This window comes from Heterodontus francisci, chromosome 31 (genome assembly GCF_036365525.1).
Source record: "Heterodontus francisci isolate sHetFra1 chromosome 31, sHetFra1.hap1, whole genome shotgun sequence".
Lineage (NCBI taxonomy): Eukaryota > Metazoa > Chordata > Chondrichthyes > Heterodontiformes > Heterodontidae > Heterodontus > Heterodontus francisci.
Genome location: NC_090401.1, coordinates 58,373,831 through 58,397,504, shown reverse-complemented (window position 1 = coordinate 58,397,504; position 23,674 = coordinate 58,373,831). Strand labels below are relative to the sequence as shown.

At 44.5% G+C, this 23,674-nt stretch overlaps 1 protein-coding gene across 1 annotated transcript in view; it reads right to left on the bottom strand.

The window, feature by feature from the left end:
• Positions 1 to 110: 110 nt before the first annotated feature.
• The window catches only part of ctps1b (CTP synthase 1b), a 54,908-nt gene continuing 31,344 nt past the window's right edge, over positions 111 to 23,674 (bottom strand). The window contains exons 14-19 of the mRNA XM_068011707.1: positions 18,575 to 18,671; positions 11,712 to 11,767; positions 11,283 to 11,379; positions 8,060 to 8,204; positions 3,773 to 3,866; positions 111 to 2,398 (exon numbers count right to left, since the gene is read on the bottom strand). Coding sequence (XP_067867808.1) covers positions 3,779 to 3,866; positions 8,060 to 8,204; positions 11,283 to 11,379; positions 11,712 to 11,767; positions 18,575 to 18,671 — 483 coding nt within the window. The 3' untranslated portion in view covers positions 111 to 2,398; positions 3,773 to 3,778. The remainder of the gene's footprint in view (positions 2,399 to 3,772; positions 3,867 to 8,059; positions 8,205 to 11,282; positions 11,380 to 11,711; positions 11,768 to 18,574; positions 18,672 to 23,674) is intronic.

The window sequence follows — 23,674 nt, the reverse complement described above, 5'->3', positions numbered from 1 at the left end:
GTTCCAGACCAGAGACTATGTCTGAGCAATGTCAGAGGAGACTCTGGTTTAAATATAGAAACCTTGATTAAATGTGACCCAGATACTGGACACATTCACCCAAATATCCATTAGAAACACCCACAGCAGTAAAAAGTGTTTTGAAATGAAAATGGGCAACACCTACACAAAGTAGGCTTTCCTTAATCTGTAGAGTAAGGAGTTAGGGCCGTGAACCCAGTTTGCAAACACAACTTGTAAAGGAATACTGTTCAAAAGTGTTCCTTAAAACTAAAAAGGCATAATTCACAGATCCTGAAGTAGTACAGTATTTCCATTCATTTTTAATTCAAGATTCTATTATCAAGAGTATTTTTCCATGATGAAATATAAAAGCAGGCACAGTTTAATTTCAAATTTGGTACTGCAGGGGGAACACATTCTGTACCAGCCTACACTCCACAAAGTTCACCCTCCAACCGCAGCTTTTCTCACTAGACTAAAACTAACAGGATGATGAGGTATAAACCCGGTAAAGGATACTGTTAAATGAGAATAATAATGTGCTGACAAATTCAGACTTCTGTTTTCAAGTGCTGCAGGAAGGGGTAGCAATGGATGAAATACAGTTTTGCACTGCCATGAGTTTGCTAGTTAGCAGCTTCTGCATGTTGCATCTACTACCCGTATTACAATAAACCAAGTTCGATAAAGTTGGGCTTCCTGTTTAGTATAAACTTGGTCTGTCGGCATCAAGGAGGCAAATGGACTTATTGTTATTGGTGAAGCCTTTCTTGTTTCTGACCATTTTAAGCACCATTGTTTCTGGAGCTGGAGTCGACCAGTCGGCCCTTCAAGCCTGCTCCGCCATTCAGGGCTGATCTTTTACCTTTACTCCGCCTTCCTGCACTATCCCTAAAACCCTTCGTACCCAAAACCTCTGTCTTGAATATACTACGCGACTGAGTATCCACAGCTCTCGGAGACAGAGAATGCCAAAGATTCACAACCCTTTGAGTGACGAAATTTCTCCTTATCTCAGTCCTAAATAAATGGCCAACCCCTTATCTGAGACTATGACATCCCCCCCTAGTTCTAGATTCCCCAGCCAGAGGAAACTGCTTTTCTGCATCTACCCTGTCAAACCAAGTTATGTCAGTTTAAGTTGAAGTGGCACACAGAAGAGCATTTCCTGAAGTTTTCACTTGTACACTATTCTGAAGTATTACTTATCCATTTTGATGTGTACCCAAGCATTTCCAGCCTTGAATCCAAAGAGAGAAGACAAGCAGAGAATAGGTGACGATTGTCACTTCCAAGCGGGAATCCTCCCTGCCACGTTGCCAACCTGGCTGGGAGCAGCAGAGAGGAGCCTCGGCTGATTTAAGCGAACAGTCCTCATTTACATCCCGCTTGCTGAATATCTGGAGTAATCCTATGGGATTCCAGCCACCTTTTGGGATTGGGGAACCTTTGAGACCACCTTTTATAATACTGGTTCTGCTCTGAGTATTTATCAGATTTAGCCACTGGAACAAGGCTGAGGCCCTGAGTAATTAACAGCTTTTTAAAAAAAAAGCTCCATATCGGCTCTCAGATGTATAAAATCAGTTGTAGTTCACTTGATTGGAATGAATGGAAAAATGAAACAGACTGTACTATAACACTAATTACTTGATCTTTTTGTAAGGCAGTAATGGAACTGCATTTTCTAAACAAAATCAAGTACTTCCACCATTGTGTAAAAATAAAAAGTTAAATCTTTCATCAACATTAAATGAACTTTTAAAGTCCCAATTTCACACCGAGTCTAACAGTACAAGCTAAACAGAATGATGCAATTGTTCCAACCCTACAAATACACCTGCAACATATTGAGGTATAAACAAAAATACATTAGGAGGAGCTTAAACTAGACACACGAGTCTAAATAAAAATAAAGTAGTACATTGTGTAGATCACATTTTGCAGAGGTAGTGTTGAAAGAAAAATACAACTTGCCATAACTTAAAATGGAGTTTGCCAGATGGGAGCTTTTTAAATTGAACAACTAGCGATGTCCCAGATGAATGCCACATGATCCAACTTACTAATTCCAATACAATATGTTACTTTGATTTTATGTAGCTGTAGAAAAATCCAAGATTCAAAACCTTAACTCTAAAATCTAGGCAGGCTGTCAAGATGGTATGAACAAACTGCATTTCTTTTTATGTAGCAAACGGATAGAATTTTCCCTGTTCAACATTACACAACAAACAGCAATATGAAGTTAAACAAATGATGCTTCTCCCTGACAGCGAGCTGAGAGGATAAGACCAACAGACCAAAGTATCAGAACGAATACGTAATACTGTAAAATTAAACTGGTGTTGCAGTTCAGATGCCAACAGTTCAGATCTGCAGAATTAAGCGACACCTGGATAAAAAGAGAGAGATAATTAAGATTTAGGGGAGTTGAGAACCGGGACGTGGGGTCATAGTCTCAGAATAAGCAGTCGGGAAATTTCTTTACTCAGAGTTGTGAATCTTTGGAATTCTCTACCCGAGAGCTCTGGATACTCACTTGCTTGAGTATCAGGAATAACTCATTGATTTAGTGCCCAAAAATCTCTGATATGGGGATTGGGCAGGAAAATGGAGTTGATGTAGAGGTTCAGCCATGATCTATTAACCAGCGCAACATGTGAGGGGCCATATGGCCTACTCCTGCTCCTATTTCTTGTGTTTTTATATAATAACTAAGTAAAACTAAGAATTTTTTCCACCTACTTTCTCCCTTTGCTCCTGAAGATGCTCAGACTTTGTTGGTGTACAATTTTACAGCTGCCATTCTGCAGTATTTCACCCAAGTTACCATACTTCATGAAAATCTAGACAGTGTCATTTGAGTCCAATCTTGTCCTCATGCAACAGCCACTTTCTAGAGGTCATTCAATAGCAACTAGGAACAGGAATCCTGGCATATTTGTCCCTTCTCAAGCCCAAGGGTACAGGCCTAATATAGCATTTACTGTTACCCTGACTGAGCTCATCACAGGAGAGATCTAACCTGCTGGAACCTCCCTTACCTGCACAACTCACCTGCTCAATGCCTTAACCAGCTGAGCCACCTGGGGAGCAGACTGATAGTTCTTAAGCTGAAGATTTGAATCAAGCATCATCAACGTCAAAATAGGATGGATGGAATATAAAGTTCCACTGTCCAACTTGGACACTGATCAACTTAGTGAGCTCAATTACAAGAACACCTCTGAAAAAGAAACTGGGGAAAAGCTTCCACACTCAATCCCAATTAACCAAAGAGGGTTTTGCATGGATGTAATAGATTCCATGGTAATATTTGAAGAGGAGTGGGGAGTTCTCTTCAATGTCCTGGCCAGTATTTATCCCTCAGCTATCATCACTCAGATTATCTGGTCAATCACATTGCTGTTTGTGGAACCTTGCACAAATTGGCTGCTGCATTTCCAATATAACTACACATCAAAAGTACTTCATTGGCTGTAATGCACTTCGGGAATTTCAGAGGTCATGAAAAATGTCAAACCTGAAATGATTTCTCGGTTTTGAAAATCCCAATGTATTTGTAAAGCAAGGAGCGGCTTTAATAAATATCACTTTAATAAATAGCTATCTTGAGATAAATACTTAATCCCACCTTATATTGTGTAAGTTCTTTCTTAAAGGAGCACCATCCAAAATCGTCTGTGATCTCGGCACACTTACACTGCTAATCTTGAGAGTGTGTAGCAGGACAGTTTCAAAATCCAAAACTGGTCATAAAACTTACCAAATATTACTCTTGTGGGAGAAGAGCTGGCAGCTTTAAATCAACAATTTCAGAATCTGGTGAACTACCTCCACTTTGATCACTGTACGTATCCCTGGAGAGAGCAGAATCACATTACATTAACTTGCCAATATTTGAAAAAAAAAATACACACACATGTGTACACACACACACAATTCAGGGATTAAGAGTAAGAGCCCTGAATGTTCCCTCCCTTGTCCAGAGCAGTTGCAATTACTGTCATAGCTGAGATCACCTTAAAACAGCAGACAGCACAAACCAAATCTGGGACCCTCCTGGTCTGAATGGCTTTTAAGCCTCTCCCAATGCCTCAACGTGATCAATCCAAAACATATTTTCATGCGAAAAACATTTTTAATAAAAAAGTCTCGTTAATTTCTCCGAGCTGAGGAATATGAGAAGTTAACTGCAGTTAAGCAGTCACTCCCATTCAAAGCAGTCTGACAAGACAAGCCATCTCAATTTGTAATACAGGACAATCAACATTTAATGGCAAGAGGTGCAGAAAGACAATATGTCAAAACATGAGAAAAATGTTTTTGTTCTGAAAATACAGCTTCTGAACATTACACTGATGATACTCTCAACCAGTCATGTCCATAAATCTGTGCAATAAAGTGATATTTGTGCAGTATTATTCCCTGTAGAGCTATAATGGGCAAGCTGCTGACTTCTAAGGAAACTAAGTTACACACTGCTCATAAATTTTACAGTAATCCAATCCCATTTTCAGAGGTTTGCTCACATGAAATTATATATATTTATCAAGTTTTTTTTATACAAACTTGGTATTTGATTGAAACAGCAAATGACATCTACAAATATGAAGATTAAACAGATGCTTCACGATTAATATTTGTACCATAGCTTGTAGGCAAGTCTCTGCAAAGTGTGGTGAATGTGGACCTCAGTAGTGAACAGAAGGGAAGTGCTGAAACCCGACAGATGGGGAAGGACTGGGGAGTCAGCAGTAGGAAAGAGTGAGGCCGGTGACGGAAGGCTTAAAGGGTGGGATGTAAGTGGCAGGGAACCTGCCAGCAGGCATTAGAGTTATAACTTTTATAACTAACTACTTAGCTTCTATATGTTTGCTAGACTGGCTGCTGACAATTCCATGGGTCTTTCCAAGGCTAGTTCTCATGATCTCGTGTCTCCCGCAGATTCTAATGTCAACGGAGAAGGACAGGGTCCTGGGACCACACTGGGGCCAGTGCTGGAAACCAAGGCATCAGAGAAAATCACTGTTCCGTCTTACAAATGCAGTCTCCACCAGTGAAGATACACTTGCATCAGTAGATCCTCATACATGATTAGATAGATTGACACTGGGTGAAGAACATAGCAATAGTGTGCAGGAGATGGGACAGACAGAGGCAGCTGTTGGCAATGCCCCTTGGAGGAGGGAGGACTGACATAGCCCTGATCAGCTGGGCAGATGCAGGGCCTCGGGAGTCACAAGATCTACACAGATCAGCAACAGATGTGTTCCCACATGTCAGAGTTCCCTGATGCAGCGAGGTGTCATGGGCTGAGAATGGATGAGTCCATTCAGTTCATGAGCACCACCATGGCTCAGGGCTGAGCGCATGAGCTCCTCCAGAGTGTGGCCAACCTCATGGAGAGCCATATGTGGCAGCACTGAGTGGATGCAACAGCAACGCACTGACATACACAGAATGCATGTCGCACTCAGTAGCGTTAACCAACCAGTGGCACTGATGGCGCAGAGATGTTTACAGGGGATGCCAAATGCGCCCCAGCTGGTGGTCCCTTTTAGCCATCTGCAGTGCCCACCAAGGGCCGAGGCAGTCACCAAGGAGGATGAGGTATCAGCATTGGCCTCCTTGGCCCCTCTGATTGAGGGACCATCTATACAGCAGGACTCGGTGACGGAGGCTGCCCCTGCATTGACGCCGGTGCAGCCGCCTCTGGATGTGCCCCCACTGGCACCTCCTGGCGAGGAGGACTGCCATGTGCATCTCAGCCGCGAGCACAGACAAGCGAGTATGCTGCCTCTACCTCATCCAAGGCTAGTGGCCAATAGTGGAAGCCACCATATCTGGCAGAGGACTGAGTGGGTCACTGGGAATTGCCTCACCTGTAATTGTGGACTTTTTTCCCCATTATTCAACACAATGTAGATATTGACACATGATGTCAGATGTGTGAGCTTCCATTCTTTAATGCCGAAAACTGGGAAAGAGGAAGTAGTATTGAAGGGAGGCAAGGGTTCTTGAAAGGGGACAATGAAACCTCTGGACAGATGTGAATCATTCATTGGCAGTAAGAGTTGATCCATTGCAGGCTGGGTCTTCAATGTAAGTGCTTTTGGAGCCAGCTCAAACGGAGTTCCAGTGCGTGCCGTCCTCCTGGGTTAGAAGGGCTCAACCGAAACGTGCCTGGATCAAACAATCCCGGATATTGATGGCATCCTGATGAGACCCTCGAGGCCTGTGTTGGCCCAGACCACCTCCCTGTGCAGCCTGGGCACCTTGGTATTCTGCTTCTACCTCCTGCTCCTCCTCTTCCTCCAATGTGCTGTGTCCTTCCAAGACGTTAACCTCTTCAAGGTGCACAACTCTCCAAAGGGCCATGCTATGGAGTGCGTAGCAGACCACCAGAATTAGAGAGGCCCTTGTAGGAGTGTACTGCACAGGGCACATCCAGGCACTGGAACGGGATCTTCAGAAGCCCGATGGCCTGCTTGATGGTGGTCCTTATGAGCAGATGGCTTTGGTGGCTGTGGCTCTGTCTTGGGTCCTTGCAGAGGGTTGAGTTGCCAACCCTTCAAGGAATGCCCCCTAGAATCCATCCACGGAGTTGGGGGTTGAAAGAAGAGCTGAGGCAGCCTGGACTGGTGGAGGATGAAGGAGTCATGGCACCTGCCAGGAAAGCGAGCGCACACATGGAGGAAGCTCTTGTTGTGGCCGCAGACCAGTTGAACACTGAGGGAGTGGAAGCCCTTCCTGTTGATGAATTTCAGAGGGTGGTCAGTCGGTGCCTTGATGGTCACATGGGTGAATCGATGATGCCCTGTAGCAATGGAGGCAAAACCCACTTGCCCTTTGGGCCTGAGCAGGCGACGTCTGTCTGGAATTGCATGTACTGTCCAGCTCTCACAAATAGAGCATCGGACACCTGCGAGATGCAGTGGTGTGCAGTCATTCGCCAGACGCCAAGGTTCACAGCTGCTCCTTGGAAGGAGCCCGAGGCAAAGAAGTTCAAGGCAACAGTGACTTTAACGGCTATTGGTAGGGAATGGCGAGCAGTGCTGTGAGGTACGAGGTCTTCGGCAACGAGGCCACAAATCTCATTGACCATCAGCCTGGATAGGCGGAGTCTCCTGCTGAACTGGATTCTCCGACAGCTCCAGTTAGCTCTATCTTCAGCTCTATCCTACCCTGAGAGTATAGCCTCTGTTGCCTTCCCATCCTTGCTCCACTGCTCTCCTCATGCCCGGGTCTGCCTCCCCTGCTCTGGATGTTGCTCCTCATCGCCACTAGTCCCAAAGTCTGAGAGTCACATTCCCATTGCCAGCTATTGCCTTCCTCGTGTTCCTTACCCCATTCTCTATGCTCCAACGATGCCAGGAGGGCGATGACCTGCTGCACTGCCCAAGCACATAAACCACAACCTGCGCACACCCAATGGCGCCTGTGTGCCAATGGTCGAGTGCCCCTGTTAGCCGTGCTCCCTTTGATGGGTTCATCGCAGCTGATGGTTCAGCCATGACCCTCCCTGCACCCCCAAAATCCCAAGCTGACCCTCATCGAGCTCTCAATGACCCAGTTAACTACTTTAATTGGACATACTGCAGAACTGGGCAGGTTGCTGGGGTCGGTCTTTCTCCGTCCTAATGAAACTCACCGGCAGCAGGAAACCCTTATTTTTTGGTGCCACCCACCTCCATTTCCACCCAACAAGACCTAAATCTCCTGCCTATAGAATTTACTGCAGAGAAACAGGCCATTCACACCCTACTTCATCGAAGCCCATCAGCACATCATTCTATTCATTTCTCCCTTGTGTTTTTCTGGTGTCCCTTTAAAGGCACCTTTGCTATTCCTCACAACAATGTGGGGAACGATCACAGCAGCTGTATCTTCGAGAAAAGACTTTCTGAACCAACCACAAGTGGTAGAAATACAGTGAAATGAGAAAGCTCAGTTGTGAGAAAACGCTGAATCTATTGGAAAGCTCACATGCGAGCCTATATATTCACAACAGAACAGACAGACAGACAAACATGCATCTTGCATTAATTACCTAGGAGACAATCTACAACCCTTTTCCAAGTAACGTTGAAGTTTCCCTGCAGCAGCCAACATCAGGCCGAAGTAAGGTGGTGAAGGTTTCATGGGTCTGGAGGTGAACTCTGGGTGATACTGGACTCCAACAAAATAGGGATGATCTGGAAAAAAAAAGTAGTCGGAACATTTCCTCAAGTCTCCACTTGATTACAAAACTGCAGTTTACTTGAATCAGCGTCAATTAATATTGAAGGACAAAGATCTTAACAACAGTCAATGGATATAACCAATCTTATACTCCAACACAGACCTTCCCATTCACAAAGACGATAAAACCCACCAAGAAGTGCTTAAAATCACTCGGGCCATTCCGAGAAACAGCAGCAAATATTGATGCAGCTGGTGTCAACCTACTATCCAGATGGTCAGAATCAGATGGGTGGCACATTGGCACAGTGGTTAGCACCGCAGCCTCACAGCTCCAGGGACCCGGGTTCACTGCCTGTGTGGAGTTTGCAAGTTCTCCATGTGACCGTGTGGGTTTCCCCCGGGTGCTCCGGTTTCCTCCCACCGCCAAAGACTTGCAGGTGATAGATAAATTGGCCGTTGTAAATTGCCCCTAGTGTAGGTAGGTGGTAGGGAATATGGGATTACTGTAGAGTTAGTATAAATGGATGGTTGTTGGTCGGCACAGACTCGGCGGGCCGAAGGGCCCGTTTCAGTGCTGTATCTCTAAATAAAAAATAAATAAATAATTGAGGGACACATGCAGCATAGAGAACCAGCACCTCATCAGTGACCCAACAACAGGGATCCCTGGTTTCAACCTCCCTCGAAGACAGCGGACAGTGCTCAAATGTATCTGTACAGGGCACAGACAATACAGCCACCTGCTCCATAAGTGGACGATGAGGGAAGTGCAATTGTGACCATGGATCCCAGACCATGGAACATCAATGTGCCCTCTAGGATTTGCTGCAGGAAGCACCTTATTTCTCCACTTGGCTTCTCAAGAGGCCATCGAATGGAGAGTCAAACTAGACATCGCATTATAAGCTTTTCCCATCATACAAAAGTAATAGCAGTGGTACTCAAACAAGATTAGTCAAGAAATTGTATATATTATCAGAAATCCAAGACATTTCAATAAGATATTACAATATGTGGTCGCAATAAAAGCTACAGCAAGCACAACATAGTTAGTAACATCGCCATGTAATGCGAGACAAGAGACTGTATCCAAAAAGATGTCTAAAACTAAACTGACTATAAAACTAAAAGATGCATCAGTTTAGAGAAGGACTTGGTGGATGATGAGCCTAGGGAAGGGAGTGCAGATAGTCTCAGTCATCTCATTATCAATAAGGAGGTGGTGTTGGGTGTCTTGCAAAGCATTAAGGTAGATAAGTCCCCAGGGCCTGATGGGATCTACCCCAGAATACTGAGGGAGGCAAGGGAAGAAATTGCTGGGGCCTTGACAGAAATCTTTGCATCCTCATTGGCTACAGGTGAGGTCCCAGAGGACTGGAGAATAGCCAATGTTATTCCTTTGTTTAAGAAGGGTGGCAAGGATAATCCAGGAAATTATAGGCCGGTGAGCCTTATGTCAGTGGTAGGGAAACTATTAGAGAGGATTATTCGGGACAGGATTTACTCCCATTTGGAAACAAACGAACTTATTAGCGACAGACAGCATGGTTTTGTGAAGGGGAGGTCGTGTCTCACTAATTTGATTGAGTTTTTTGAGGAAGTGACGAAGATGATTGATGAAGGAAGGGCAGTGGATATTATCTATATGGACTTTAGTAAAGCCTTTGACAAGGTCCCGCATGGCAGACTGGTACAAAAGGTGAAGTCACACGGGATCAGAGGTGAGCTGGCAAGATGGATACAGAACTGGCTCGGTCATAGAAGACAGAGGGTATCAGTGGTTGGGTGTTTTTCTGAATGGAGGGATGTGACTAGTGGTGTTCCGCAGGGATCAGTGCTGGGACCTTTGCTGTTTCTAGTATATATAAATGATTTGGAGGAAAATGTAGCTGGTCTGATTAGTAAGTTTGCGGACGACACAAAGGTTGGTGGAGTTGCGGATAATGATGAGGATTGTCAGAGGATACAGCAGGATATAGATTGGTTGGAGACTTGGGCGGAGAAATGGCAGATGGAGTTTAATCCGGACAAATGTGAGGTAATGCATTTTGGAAGGTCTAATGCAGGTGGGAAGTATACAGTAAATGGCAGAACCCTTAGGAGTATTGACAGGCAGAGAGATCTGGGCGTACAGGTCCACAGGTCACTGAAAGTGGCAATGCAGGTGGATAAGGTAGTCAAGAAGGCATACGGCATGCTTGCCTTCATCGGTCAGGGCATAGAGTATAAAAATTGGCAAGTCATGTTGCAGCTGTACAGAACCTTAGTTAGGCCACACTTAGAATATTGTGTGCAATTCTGGTCGCCACACTACCAGAAGGACGTGGAGGCTTTCGAGAGGGTACAGAGGAGGTTTACCAGGATGTTGCCTGGTCTGGAGGGCATTAGCTATGAGGAGAGGTTGGAAAAACTCGGATTGTTTTCACTGGAACGACGGAGGTGGAGGGGAGACATGATAGAGGTTTACAAAGTTATGAGCCGCATAGACAGAGTGGATAGTCAGAAGCTTTTTCCCAGGGTGGAAGAGTCAGTTACTAGGGGACATAGGTTTAAGGTATGAGGGGCAAGGTTTAAAGGGGATGTGGGGGGCAAGTTTTTTTTACACAGAGGGTAGTGAGTGCCTGGAACTTGCTGCCAGGGGAGGTGGCGGAAGCAGATACGATAGCGACGTTTAAGAGACATCTTGACAAATACATGAATAGGAAGGGAATAGAGGGATATGGGCCCCGGAAGTGCAGAAGGTGTTAGTTTAGGCAGGCATCAAGATCGGTGCAGGCTTGGAGGGCCGAATGGCCTGTTCCTGTGCTGTACTGTTCTTTGTTGTTGTTTGTTCTTTAAATTTATGGAATCCTTTCCCAAAATAACAATTAAGCAGTGAATTTGTCAGGACTGCATATTTAATACTACAGGCCGCAGCTGGGGATTTATTCAAAATGCTATTACGACTAGTACTATAACGTTTTATCCAAAATATTGATGCAGAGAGTAAACTTTATAAAAAGGACTGCATGATCAGTGATTCCAAGTATTTTAGACTGAGGAATCAGCGGTGTAGCTCAGTTTCTATGACTACGGCATCCTTTACTTACCATCAAGTTCTATAATTTCCATTCGTTCTCCCTCCACATCTTGACCAACAAATCTAAATCCTTTTTCTTCAAAGTTATTTCTCATTTCTGTATTTACCTGAAATACAACAGATTAGAGTATCTTTGTTCCTTGTTTCAATGCGGTTGGGTAGATTTTTTTTTTTGGTGGAATCCCATTGGCAAGAAAGGTTTTGGCATAAAAGTATTAAGTGTGCAAAGTGAGTTAAAACAATTAGAAAAGCAGAGAAATGTATACTTAGAAACTGTAAGAAAATTGAGAGTGACAAGGACAGACTTAATGGTTATCACAGGCTTGAGAACAAAAATTACACGAGAAGTGCTGCCCATTTTCATAGATTCAATTCAGAAACACAGGTTTTATCCCGACGAGAACACAGAAAGCCCTCGAAAAAGCAAAGCTGTTTGTACCTCATATCGATGTCTGTGTCGTTCTTCAATATAGTCACTGTCCTTATACAACTTCCCTAAAGGTCAAAGAAAGCAAATATGAAAGCTTTTTATATGAGAACACTGATTCTTTTTAAAACGGAGATGAGATTTTGTTTTGTTTACACAGCGAGTAATGATCTGGAATGCGTTGCCTGAAAGGGCGGAGGAAGAAGATTCAATAGCAATTCTCAAAACAGAAATGAATAAATACTTGGAAGGGGGAAAATGTTGCAAGGCTATGGGAGAAAAGAGCAGGGGGAGTGGGGACTAATTGAATTGCTCTTTCAAAAGAGCCAGTGCAGACATGATGGGCCGAATGGTGCTGTATGATTCAATGAAATGGTGCAATTTTAATCAGCACAGATGACATTCCTGCAGGAAAATCCAGGATTATAATTCCAAATTTCAATTGGGTTAAGAAATCATCCAAAGAAAAGCAGATGGGAAAGACAGACCATGAATTTTAACTGAATCAATAAGGTGGCCTTTTTGTCCATCACATGACATAGAACATTAGGTTAAACAAACCACATTCTAAACATAAAGAATAACTTCACACTTAAAAGTTGTTGAATTATGAACAGAACGGCACCAGATTGGCAAATATAGACTTAACTGAATAAGTGAAAAGTGAACTGCATTGATTCTTATACAGGGATAAGATAGGAATCCGGAGGCGAGTAACTCACCTCCTGACTCCCCAAAGCCTGTCCACCATCTACAAGGCACAAGTCAGGAGTGTGATGGAATACTCTCCACTTGCCTGGATGGGTGCAGCTCCAACAACACTCAAGAAGCTCGACTCCATCCAGGACAAAGTAGCCCGCTTGATCGGCACCCCATCTACAAACATTCACTCCCTCCACCACCGACGCACAGTGGCAACAGTGTGTACCATCTACACTGCAGCAATGCACAAAGGCTCCTTAGACAGCACCTTCCAAACCCGCGACCTCTACCAACTAGGACAAGGGCAGCAAATACATGGGAACACCACCACCTGCAAGTTCCCCTCCAAGTCACACACCATCCTGACTTGGAACTATATCGCTGTTCCTTCACTGTCGCTGGGTCAAAATCCTGGAGCTCCCTTCCTAACAGCACTGTGGGTATACCTACCCCAAATAGACCGCAGCGGTTCAAGAAGGCAGCTCACCACCACCTTCTCAAGGTCAATTAGGGATGGGCAATAAAATGCTGGCCTGGCCAGTGACGCCCACATCCATGAATGAATAAAAAAAAAAATTTGGTCTGGGATTAGAATAAATGCAAGAGTCAGAGTGAGTCTTAAAAGTGGATCTGTGTGGGCTGTCTGGTCTTTTCCTATTCCTGTTCTCTACATTTCTCCACTTGTACCTTGGTTTATAGGTTACTCGTAAAATATTGCAGAATTTACACAAATTACCAGATTAATCTTACAGCATTCCAATGAGAGGCACAGTGGTTAGCACCGCAGCCTCACAGCTCCAGGGACCCGGGTTCGATTCTGGGTACTCCCTTTGCAGAGATTGCACGTTCTCCCTGTGACTGCGTGGGTTTCCACCGGGTGCTCCGGTTTCCTCCCACAGCCAAAGACTTGTAGGTTGATAGGTAAATTGGCCATTGTAAATTGCCCCTAGTGTAGGTAGGGAATATGGGATTACTGCAGGGTTAGTATAAATGGTTGGTTGTTGGTTGGCACAGACTCAGTGGGCTGAAGGGCCTGTTTCAGTGCTGTATCACTAAATAAAATAAACAAATAAATAAGAGAAATGCAAACAAAGTCAATGTAATCCAGAACAGTGACTGTTGAAAACTTTTGGGTGTTCTTTACAAAACCATAAATGATACAAAAAGAAAACTAACGGTCGGGAAGTGGTGGCGTAGTGGTAATAGCACTAGACTAGTAACCCAGAGCCCCAGGCTAATGCTCTGCAGACATGGGTTCAAATCTATCAAATTTAAACTCAATTAATAAATCTGGAATTAAAAGTCCAGTGGTGATCATGAAACCACTGTCGATTGTTGTAAAACCCTTCTGATTCACTAATGCCCTTTAGAGAAGGAAATCTGCTGTCCTTACATGGTCTGGTCTGCATGGGACTCCAGACCCACAGCAATGTGAGTAACTCTTAAATGCCCTCTGAAATGGCCTAGCAAGCCACTCAGTTGTATCAGACTGCTACAAAGTTTAAGAGAAGGAATGAAACCGGATGGATCACCTGGCATCAACCTAGGCACCGGAAACAACAAAGGCAAACCCAACCTGTCGACCCTGCAAAGTCCTCCTTAGGGACATCTGAGGACTTGTGCCAAAATTGGGAGAGCTGTCTTACAAACTAGTCAAGCAACAGCCTGATATAGTCAAACTCACGGAATCATACCTTACAGACAACGTCCCAGACACTATTTCACCATCCTGTCCTGTCCCATCGGCAAGACAGACCCACCAGAAGTGGCGGCACAGTGGTATACAGTCGGGAGGGAGTTGCCCTGGGAGTCCTCAACATTGCCTCTGGACCCCATGAAGTCTCATGGCATCAGGTCAAACATGTGTAAGGAAACCTCCCCCCCCCCCCCAACTATCACCTACTGCCCCCCCCCCCCCTTGGCTGATGACTCAGTGCTTCTCCATTTTGAACACCAATTGGAAGAAGCGCTGAGGGCAAGGGCACAAAATGTACTCTGAATGGGGGACTTCAGATGTCTATCACCAAGAGTGGCTCGGTAGCACCACTACTGGCTGAGTCCTAAAGGACATATCTGCTAGACTGGGTCTGTGGCAGGTGGTGAGGGAACCAACAAAAGGGAAAAACATACTTGACCTTGTCCTCACCAATCTAGCTGCTGCATATGCATCTGCCCATGACAGTATTGGTAGGAGTGACCATCACACAGTCCTTGTGGAGACAAAGTGCCGTCTTCACACTGAGGGTACCCACCACTGTGTTGTGTGGCACTACCACTAAATGGGATAGATTTCGAACATATCTAGCAACTCAAAACTGGGCATCCATAAGGCGCTGTGGGATATCATCATATGTACTCAACCACAATCTGTAACCTCATGGCCCGGCATATTCACCACTCTACCATTACCATCTAGCCGGGGGACCAACCCTGGGTTCAATTAAGAGTGCAGGAGGGCATGCCAGGAGCAGTACCAGGCATACCTAAAAATGCGGTATCAGCCTGGTGAAGCTACAACACAGGACAACTTGCACGCCAAACAACGGAAGCAGCATGCAATAGACAGGGCTAAGCGATCCCACAACTAACGGATCAGATCTAAGCTCTGCAGTCCTGCCACATCCAGTCCACTGACACTCAGTTTGGGTTCCGCTAGGGCCACTCAGTTCTTGACCTCATTACAGCCTTGGACAACAGAGCTGAACTTTAGAGGTGAGGCTAGAGTGACTGTCCTTGACATCAAGGCAGCATTCAACTGAGTATGGCATCAAGCAGCTCTAGCAAAACTGGAGTCACTGGGAATCAGCGGGAAAACTCTCCACTGGTTGGAATCATACCTAGCACAAAGGAAGATGGTTGTGGTTGTTGAAGGTCAATCATCTCAGCTCCAGGACATTTCTGCAGAAGTTCCTCAGGGTAGTGTCCTAGGCGCAATCATCTTCAGTTGCTTCATCAATGACCTTCCCTCCATCATAAGGTCAGAAGTGGGGCCTTGCGCTGATGATTGCACAATGTTCAGCACCATTCGTGACTCCTCAACCACACAAGTGCCAGGCAATGACCATCTCCAACAAGACAGATCTAACCATGTCCTCTTGACATTCAATGGCATTACCATTTCTGAATCCCCCACTTTCAACATCCTGGGGGTTACCATTGACCAGAAACTGAACTGTACTAGCCACACAAATACTGTTGGTACAAGAGCAGGTCACAGGCTGGGAATTCTGCAGCGCATAAGTCACCTCCCCTGTCTCCCCAATGCCTGTCCACCATCTACAAGGCACAAGTCAGGAGAGTGATGGAATACTCTCCACTTGCCTGGATAGGTGTAGCTCCAACAACACTCAAGAAGCTCGACACCATCCAGGACAAAGCAGCCCGCTTGATTGGCACCCCATTTACCACCTTGAACATTCACTCCCTCCACCACCGAAGCACAGTGGCAGCAATGAGCAATGTGTACCATCTACAAGATGCACTGCAGCAACTCACCAAGACTCCTTAGACAGCACATTCCAAACCCGCGACCTCTACCACCTAGAAGGACAAGGACATGGGAACACCACCACCTGCAAGTTCCCCTCCAAGCCACACACCATCCTGACTTGGAACTATAATCGCCGTTCCTTCACGGTCTCCGGGTCGAAATCCTGGAAACTCCCTTCCTAACAGCACTGTGGGTATACCTACCCCATGGACCGCAGCAGTTCAAAGAGGCAAGGACAATCAGGAATGGGAATAAATGCTGGCCTAGCGATGCCCACATCCCCTGAATGAATAAAAAAACAATCTTTGTGCTATAATATTTGTGGTATTTCTTGGAGACTTGCACTGTTAAACAAGTACAACTACTTGTATTTATAAAACACCCTGAATGTTGTAAAATGTCCCAAGTGATTTATTGAGAGAGCACACTAGATCACTTAGTAAATCACTGCTTTCCATATTTTACCCATATTCAGTCTGTTCTTTCCACTCTATTCACTGCGCTGTTACATTCATGTGCATATTAAAAAAAGCGATTATATATTTCTTTGACAGGGATCATATGTGCTTTGCAGGGACCAACCCATCAATTCTTTAGAACAAATTCAAGTGGGATCGTTGGCTAAAATGATTTGCATCTCAGCTTCAGGGAGCATAACTTCCTCGCCGAAGCCAAACCATATTGCCTGGCCAATCTGGGACGTTGTCCCTTTCCAATCGGACAAACCAAAAGAAAATTACTCCTCGGTATCAAATGAAAGTAAAAGTAGAAGATGTGTAAAAACAAACAACTGGTTCAGGCACTTCTCTGGGGGAAAAATAAATTGTATTATTTATAAGTTAGTATTGCACATACATTAGGCTGTATGAAATAATGCTGGAGAGGAAATAAATTACACTCAGCAACATTCACAGCTTTAGGTATTGATCCCACTGGGCTGCATTACCCAAGAACTTGAAATATTATTGCATTTACATTAATTTGGTGTTGTAACCTAACCTGATTATGTCACATCTAAATAGATTCACATACAGAATCCACAACTGTTGCTGCAAGGTTATTAAAAGCTACCCACCAACTGAAGGCATATCTCAACCATATTCACAAACAAAATCAGCAAAATCCACTCACATGATTCCCATCTGGTAATGGCCCATGGTGGTAGATTAAAATAAAATAAATAAAACAATGGGTTTGTTCTCCTTAGAACAAAGCAGATTGAGGGGAGATTTAATAGAAATATACAAGATTATGACAGGCTTGGATAAGTTAGACAAGGAAAAACTGTTCCCGTTAACTAATGGTACAAGAACTAGGGGATACAGATTGAAAGTTTTGGGCAAGAGATGCAGTGAGAATATGAGGAAGAACTTTTTTTTAATGCAGCGGGTGGTAATGAGCTGGAACTCACTGCCCACAAGGGTGGTGGAAGCGGAGACGATCAATGACTTCAAGAGGAAGATGGATGGCCACTTGAGGGAAACAGACTTGCAGGGTCTGTGGATAGCCAGGATGGACTCGATGAGAAGAATGTCCTCCTTCTGTGCCATAATTGACTCTATGAGCTCATACCAAACTCAATATTCAGGCTTGAGAATATTGCACCTCATTTCTTTCAGGGTTGCTTCACTCCAGAGGTCTTGGTGAAAGTTTATCTAAGCTTTCAAGCTGCCAAACTTCCCTCATACCTAGAACAGTGCTCTGCTGAATCAGCCTAATTATTAACCATGTTCCAGGAGGTTGTTGCTAGCACTGATGCCAAGAGCTTAATGTCACAGGATGTCTGCATTCAGTGCTCTTAGCAGTCAGAGGTACCCGAGGAGTACAAGAGGGAGGGTGGAGGGAAATAGATGTCTTGAAATAAACGTTGCACAGTCCATGGACTGATTCAAACTGCAGCATCCTCAAAATTCACCCTCCAGTCATACTTCTCAAGGTAGGCAATTTCATCCAGGACCATTTCTAGGTTCCTCACACCTGACACTTCGCTGATGTAGATTACCTTGGCTCCACTTACTTATAAAGTTGACTGTTCAAACCAGCCTGCTGACCAATCAGTGCCAAAACTACAGAAAAAATTATTATAGTTGTACCAAGTATCCAGGACAGTTTGTTGAATGAAGTGGATCGGGGACATCCATGTTGTTCATGCAGTCCACATCGTAAGTGGCTCTAGGTGTAAACTGTGACCTTAAATAGTGCATTATTTCAAAGGGAAAAATATCAGACAAAACCAATGTAACAGCGCTTAATTTTCTGTTATACAGATTGTGAGAGGGGGGAGGGTTTGGGGGGAGAGAGAGAGAGAGAGTACACCCCCCAACACTCCCCCTCGTTCTCCTCCAGGAACCCGGTACGTACAGGCAGTGTTCCCATTACCGCAAGCTCATTAATTGGCTATGCGGCAAGACTGTGAAGTTAATTCTATAGCAAGTCTCACAGTCACATAGAAAATAATCATGGTGTTTTTACGCAGCTTACGTCCAATGGTTTGTTTTTGTTTCAAATAACGGCAAGTAATTCGGACCTGTTCACCAGGATCACTCCCTAAGACCAGAGTCCATAGCCCATTTGCTACTCTTTTATCTGCTGCAGCTATCAAACAGCAGCAGCTATCAAACAGCAGCTGAAAGGGATGGGAAAACAAGATATGCAACTCAACAATATAAAATTAGACTCTTACTTAGGACTGAATTTGTTTCCTTCAGTATTGTTTTTCTCTTGCCGAGTCTCATGGTTCCTCCCATTTCTCCAGGATTGTGTTCTGGCATGTCAATCACCTGTACAAAATGTGACAGAGAATTTTAAAATCTTCAAGTAGCATAAGATACCAGTATTAAACTCGCTATTTATAATTAATTGGCCTTATCATTTGTTGTATGGCGTGTTTTTACATTTTTTTTCTCTTTAGAATTCTCTACCTCAGAGGGCTGTGAATGCTCAGTTATTGATGTATTCAAGGCGGAGTTCAATAGATTTTTGGATACTAAGGGAATTAAGGGATATGGGGATAGTGCAGTAAGTGAAACTGAGGTAGGAGATCAGACAGCATCGTATTAAATGGAAGAGCAGGTTTGAAGAGCTGAATGGCCTACTGCTGCTGCTGTTTCTTAATGAAGCAGGTGTTAAGACAACATGACTTCAATTGTAGCCATTCAGCATTCCATTTCAGACGCCTTGACATTTCTGACCTTGTGAAGCACAGCCAATCATTAAGGACATACAGCAGTAACGTTCAGACTCCGTTTCTTTAATCTCTTTTGCAATCTTACAGAATTTGTTCCCTTACGTAAAGAGGTTCAGGGCATCTCCTACGACTGTTGGATAATCGGATAAAACAAACTCCTCTTACAGTTTTATTTTTGAAAATAGGAGCGACATCGTGGTAGCCCAATCGCACCCCTTGGCATATCTGTATCCCTCCAAGATTAGTAACAAACTATAACACAAATCGTCTTTTAGAACACATTCAATTCGGTATACTTTTGGATTCTCTGACCCACTGTACAATCAGTCAGTTTCCCATTCTTCCACAATACCAAACATGTTCACTGTGGGTGGCAAATGAGACAATCAACATACTTCTTTCAATAAATGTTCCTGTCAGTACTGGTGGGAATGAACCTGGCCACCCTGTCTCAACCAACGTGTCCACTGATGAAAAGGACACAGCTTAAAATTGCCAATCTGCCTTACAATAAACAGCTGTTTGATAGCCAGTTTTTGAATCAGCTCTAATCAACAAATAATATCATGCTCATATAACTATATATTCTTTCCATACATCATTCCTAGTTAAAGTTCTGCATACCTTTCTTGTCAGCCAAGAGCAACGTCTCAATTCATTCCATCTTCGCCGCCTCCGGAGAATACTTGGCATCAGGTGGCAGGACCGTATCTCCAACACAGAAGTCCTCGAGGCGGCTAACATCCCCAGCTTATACACACTACTGAGTCAGCGACGCTTGAGATGGCTTGGCCATGTGAGCCGCATGGAAGATGGCAGGATCCCCAAAAACACATTGTACAGCGAGCTCGCCACTGGTATCAGACCTACCGTCCGTCCATGTCTCTGCTTTAAAGACGTCTGCAAACGCAACATGAAATCCTGTGATATTGATCACAAGTCGTGGGAGTCAGTTGCCAGCGTTCGCCAGAGCTGGCGGGCAGCCATAAAGACGGGGCTAAAGTGTGGCGAGTCGAAGAGACTTAGCAGTTGGCAGGAAAAAAGACAGAGGCGCAAGGGGAGAGCCAACTGTGCAACAGCCCCGACAAACAAATTTCTCTGCAGCACCTGTGGAAGAGCCTGTCACTCTAGAATTGGCCTTTATAGCCACTCCAGGCGCTGCTCCACAAACTACTGACCACCTCCAGGCGCTTATCCATCGTCTCTCGAGATAAGGAGGCCAAAGAAGATCATTCCTAGTTAAAGTTCTGCATACCTTTCTTTCCCCTCTCTTCCCCCACCGTCCCACCAACATCTACTCCTGTAATCCTAAAATTGGATTTAAGCCTGAGGAGAGATGGAAAGAGGGAAGAAGAAGAATTTTTAAAACTATGGCACGTTGCAACCAATGATGTGAAAATGGGACAAGGGAACGGATTTTTACATTCAAGGCAATATGAATGCAGGATTAGCAAAGAATAGGAACATAGGAGCAGGAGTAGGCCATTCAGCCCTCGAGCCTGCTCCGCCATTCAATTAGATCATGACTGATCATCTACTTCAACACCGCTATCCTCATATCCCTTGATGTCATTAGTATCCAGATATCTATCGATTTCAGTCTTGAACATGCTCAGTGATTGAGCTTCCACAGTCCTCTGGGGTAGAGAATTCCACAGATTCACCACCCTCTGAGTGAAGAAATTCCTCCTCATCTCAGTTTTAAATGGTCTGCCCCTTATTCTGAGACTATGTCCCCAGGTTCTATCTAGACTCACCAGCCAGGGGAAACATCCTATCCACATCTACCCTGTCACGCCCTGTAAGAATTTTGTCAGTTTCAATGAGATCACCTCTTATGCTTTGAAACTCTAGAGAATACAGGCCCAGTTTCCTCAATCTCTCCTCATAAAACAATCCCGCCATCCCAGGGATTAGTCTGGGTGAACTGTCGTAGCACTCCCTCTATGGCAAGTATATCCTTCCTTTGATAATGAGACTAAAACTGTACACAATACTCCAGGTGCAGTATCACCAAGGCTCTATACAATTGCAGCAAGACATTTTCACTCCTGTACTCAAATCCCCTTACGGTGAAGGCCAACATATCATTTGTCTTCCTAATTGCTTGCTGCACCTGCATGCTAGCTTTTAGTGATTCATAAACAGGTCTCTTTGGGCATCAACACGTCCCAAGCTCTCACCATTTAAAAAAAGGCTCTGTCTTTCTGTTTTTTCTACCAAAGTGAATCACTTCACACTTATTCACATTATATTCCATCTGCCATGTTCTTGTCCATTCACTTAGACTGTCCAAGTCCTCTTGAAGCCTCCTTGGATTCTCCTCGCAACTTATATTCCCACCTAGTTTAGTGTCAGCTGAAAGTTTGGAAATATTACATTTGGTCCCCACATCCAAATAATTTATATATAGATTTTGAACACCTGTGGCCCCAGCACTGATCCTTGTGGTACCCCACTAGTAACAGCCTGCCATCCTGAGAATGACCTGTTTATTCCTACTCTGTTTTCTGTCTGTTAACCAATTCTCAATCCATACCAGTATATTACCCCCAATCCCATGTGCTCTAATTTTGTTTCCGAACTGCCTGTGTGGTACCTTATCAAAAGCCTTCTGAAAATCCAAATATACCACACCCACTGATTCTCCTTCATCTATGCTACAAGTAACATCTTCAAAAACCTCCAACAGGTTTGTCAAACATGACTTCCCTTTCATAAATCCATGTTGACTCTGCCCAATCATATCATTATTTCTAAGTGTCTAGTTATCTCATCCTTTATAATAGTTTGTCAGTTGTAGGGAAAATGTTAGAATCTAACAGGTCTGTAGTTCCCGGTTTTCTCTCTCGCTCCTTTCTTAAATAGTGGGGTTACAAAGAATGAGGCCATGAAAGAGACAAGAGAATAATACACCTTCTATGGTAGATCACGGCATATAAGTCGACCCGACATATAGGCTGACCCTATTTTTCTGACCCCAAAAATCATGTTTTTGCATATACTTAACATATAAGTTGACCCCCATTTTCAGCCACTACATGCTATACTTGCATTAGTAGTTAGCCTCAATTTTAGGCCCCACAAATGCATGTTTTACTTACCTTATAATTGGGCACAAGGGATCAAGCAGGCGATACTGGCTTTGCTGCAAATACGTGCAAGTTTCTTTTATTTGTTCATGTGATGTGGGCGTCGCTGGCTCGACCAGCATTTATTGCCCATCGCTAATTGCCCTCGAAAAGGTGGTCGTGATCTGCCTTCTTGAACCGCTGCAGTCCTTGGGATGCTAGTGTTGCTATGAAGGTTTCCAGGATTTTGACCCAGTGACAGTGAAGGAACGGCGATATAGTTCCAAGTCAGGATGGTGAGAGACTTGGAGGGGAACTTGCAGGTGATGGTGTTCCCATGCATCTGCTGCCCTTGTCCTTCTAGGTGGTAGAAGTCGCAGGTTTGAAAGCTGCTGTCGAAGAAGCCTTGGTGAGTTTAAGACACGCCCACACAGAGTAGACCCCGCATGGCGAACGACAAAAAGAAATGGGTCCTCCAGCAAAACGAATGAAGAAGCTGGTTTCTAAAAATTGCAACATTTGCTAACTCGTCAAATAACTGTGCTGCAGTGAGGGAATTCGGTGTGAGTAGAAAACTGGTGTGAGAATGGAAGGAGGAATCCGCCCTTAAGAAGATGCCCAAGACTAAGTGCGCCATGAGAACCAGGACCAGTCACTGATCCGATCTTAAGACTGCATCAGAATGGGTCCTCAAAAATTGTCAGAATGGTTACATCGTCACCAGAAATGCAATATATATTTACACTTCAGTGGGCCAAAGAAAACCTGAGTCCAGCAAACATTTCAGAGCAACAGCGTGTTGGTGTAGCCGCTTTATGGAACAAAATGACCAGTTTCCAGCAATTCATCATCAGACAGCAGCAAAAACAAGAGTACCCACCGTGCCACATTGGCAACATGGATGAAACGCCCATGAATTTTGATATGCCCAGCAATCAAACTGTGGAGTTGAAAGGTTCGAAAACAGTTCGACTGAAAATTACAGGACGTGAGAAGACAGGATTCACAGTGGTACTAGCCTGCATGGCTAATAGAACGAAATTAAAGCCAATGGTAATTTTAAAATGTAAAACCATACCGATCGTCAAGGTCCCTGCAGCTGTTTCAGGCATATCCATGGCAATGGTTGGATGGATGAGGATGGAGTGAAGCTTATGGATTGATAATGTCTGGAATAGGCTTCCAGGTGGCCTACATAGGCCGGGATTTTACTGGGGCCCCGATTTCGGGCTCCTTGGTGAAGGGGGCCGGAAGATGGTTCTGGCAGAGGCCCACCACGGAACCTGATCCTCCCTGCGGAAGCGAGGATCCGTGGCAGCCCCCCGCGGCTGGGCGACGGGACCTAAATTTCAATATTTAAATTAATAAAATGAATACACTGAAATAAACTTACTTTCCATCCTCTGGGCCCCCCATAATCGCCAGTGCTGCGGCGGCCGGCACTCCCGTGCCTTCACTTCCCCGCTTGGGGAAAGCAGACGTGACGCTGGTGGGGAGTCGGGGGCGGCAGAGTTAAGGTTTTTAG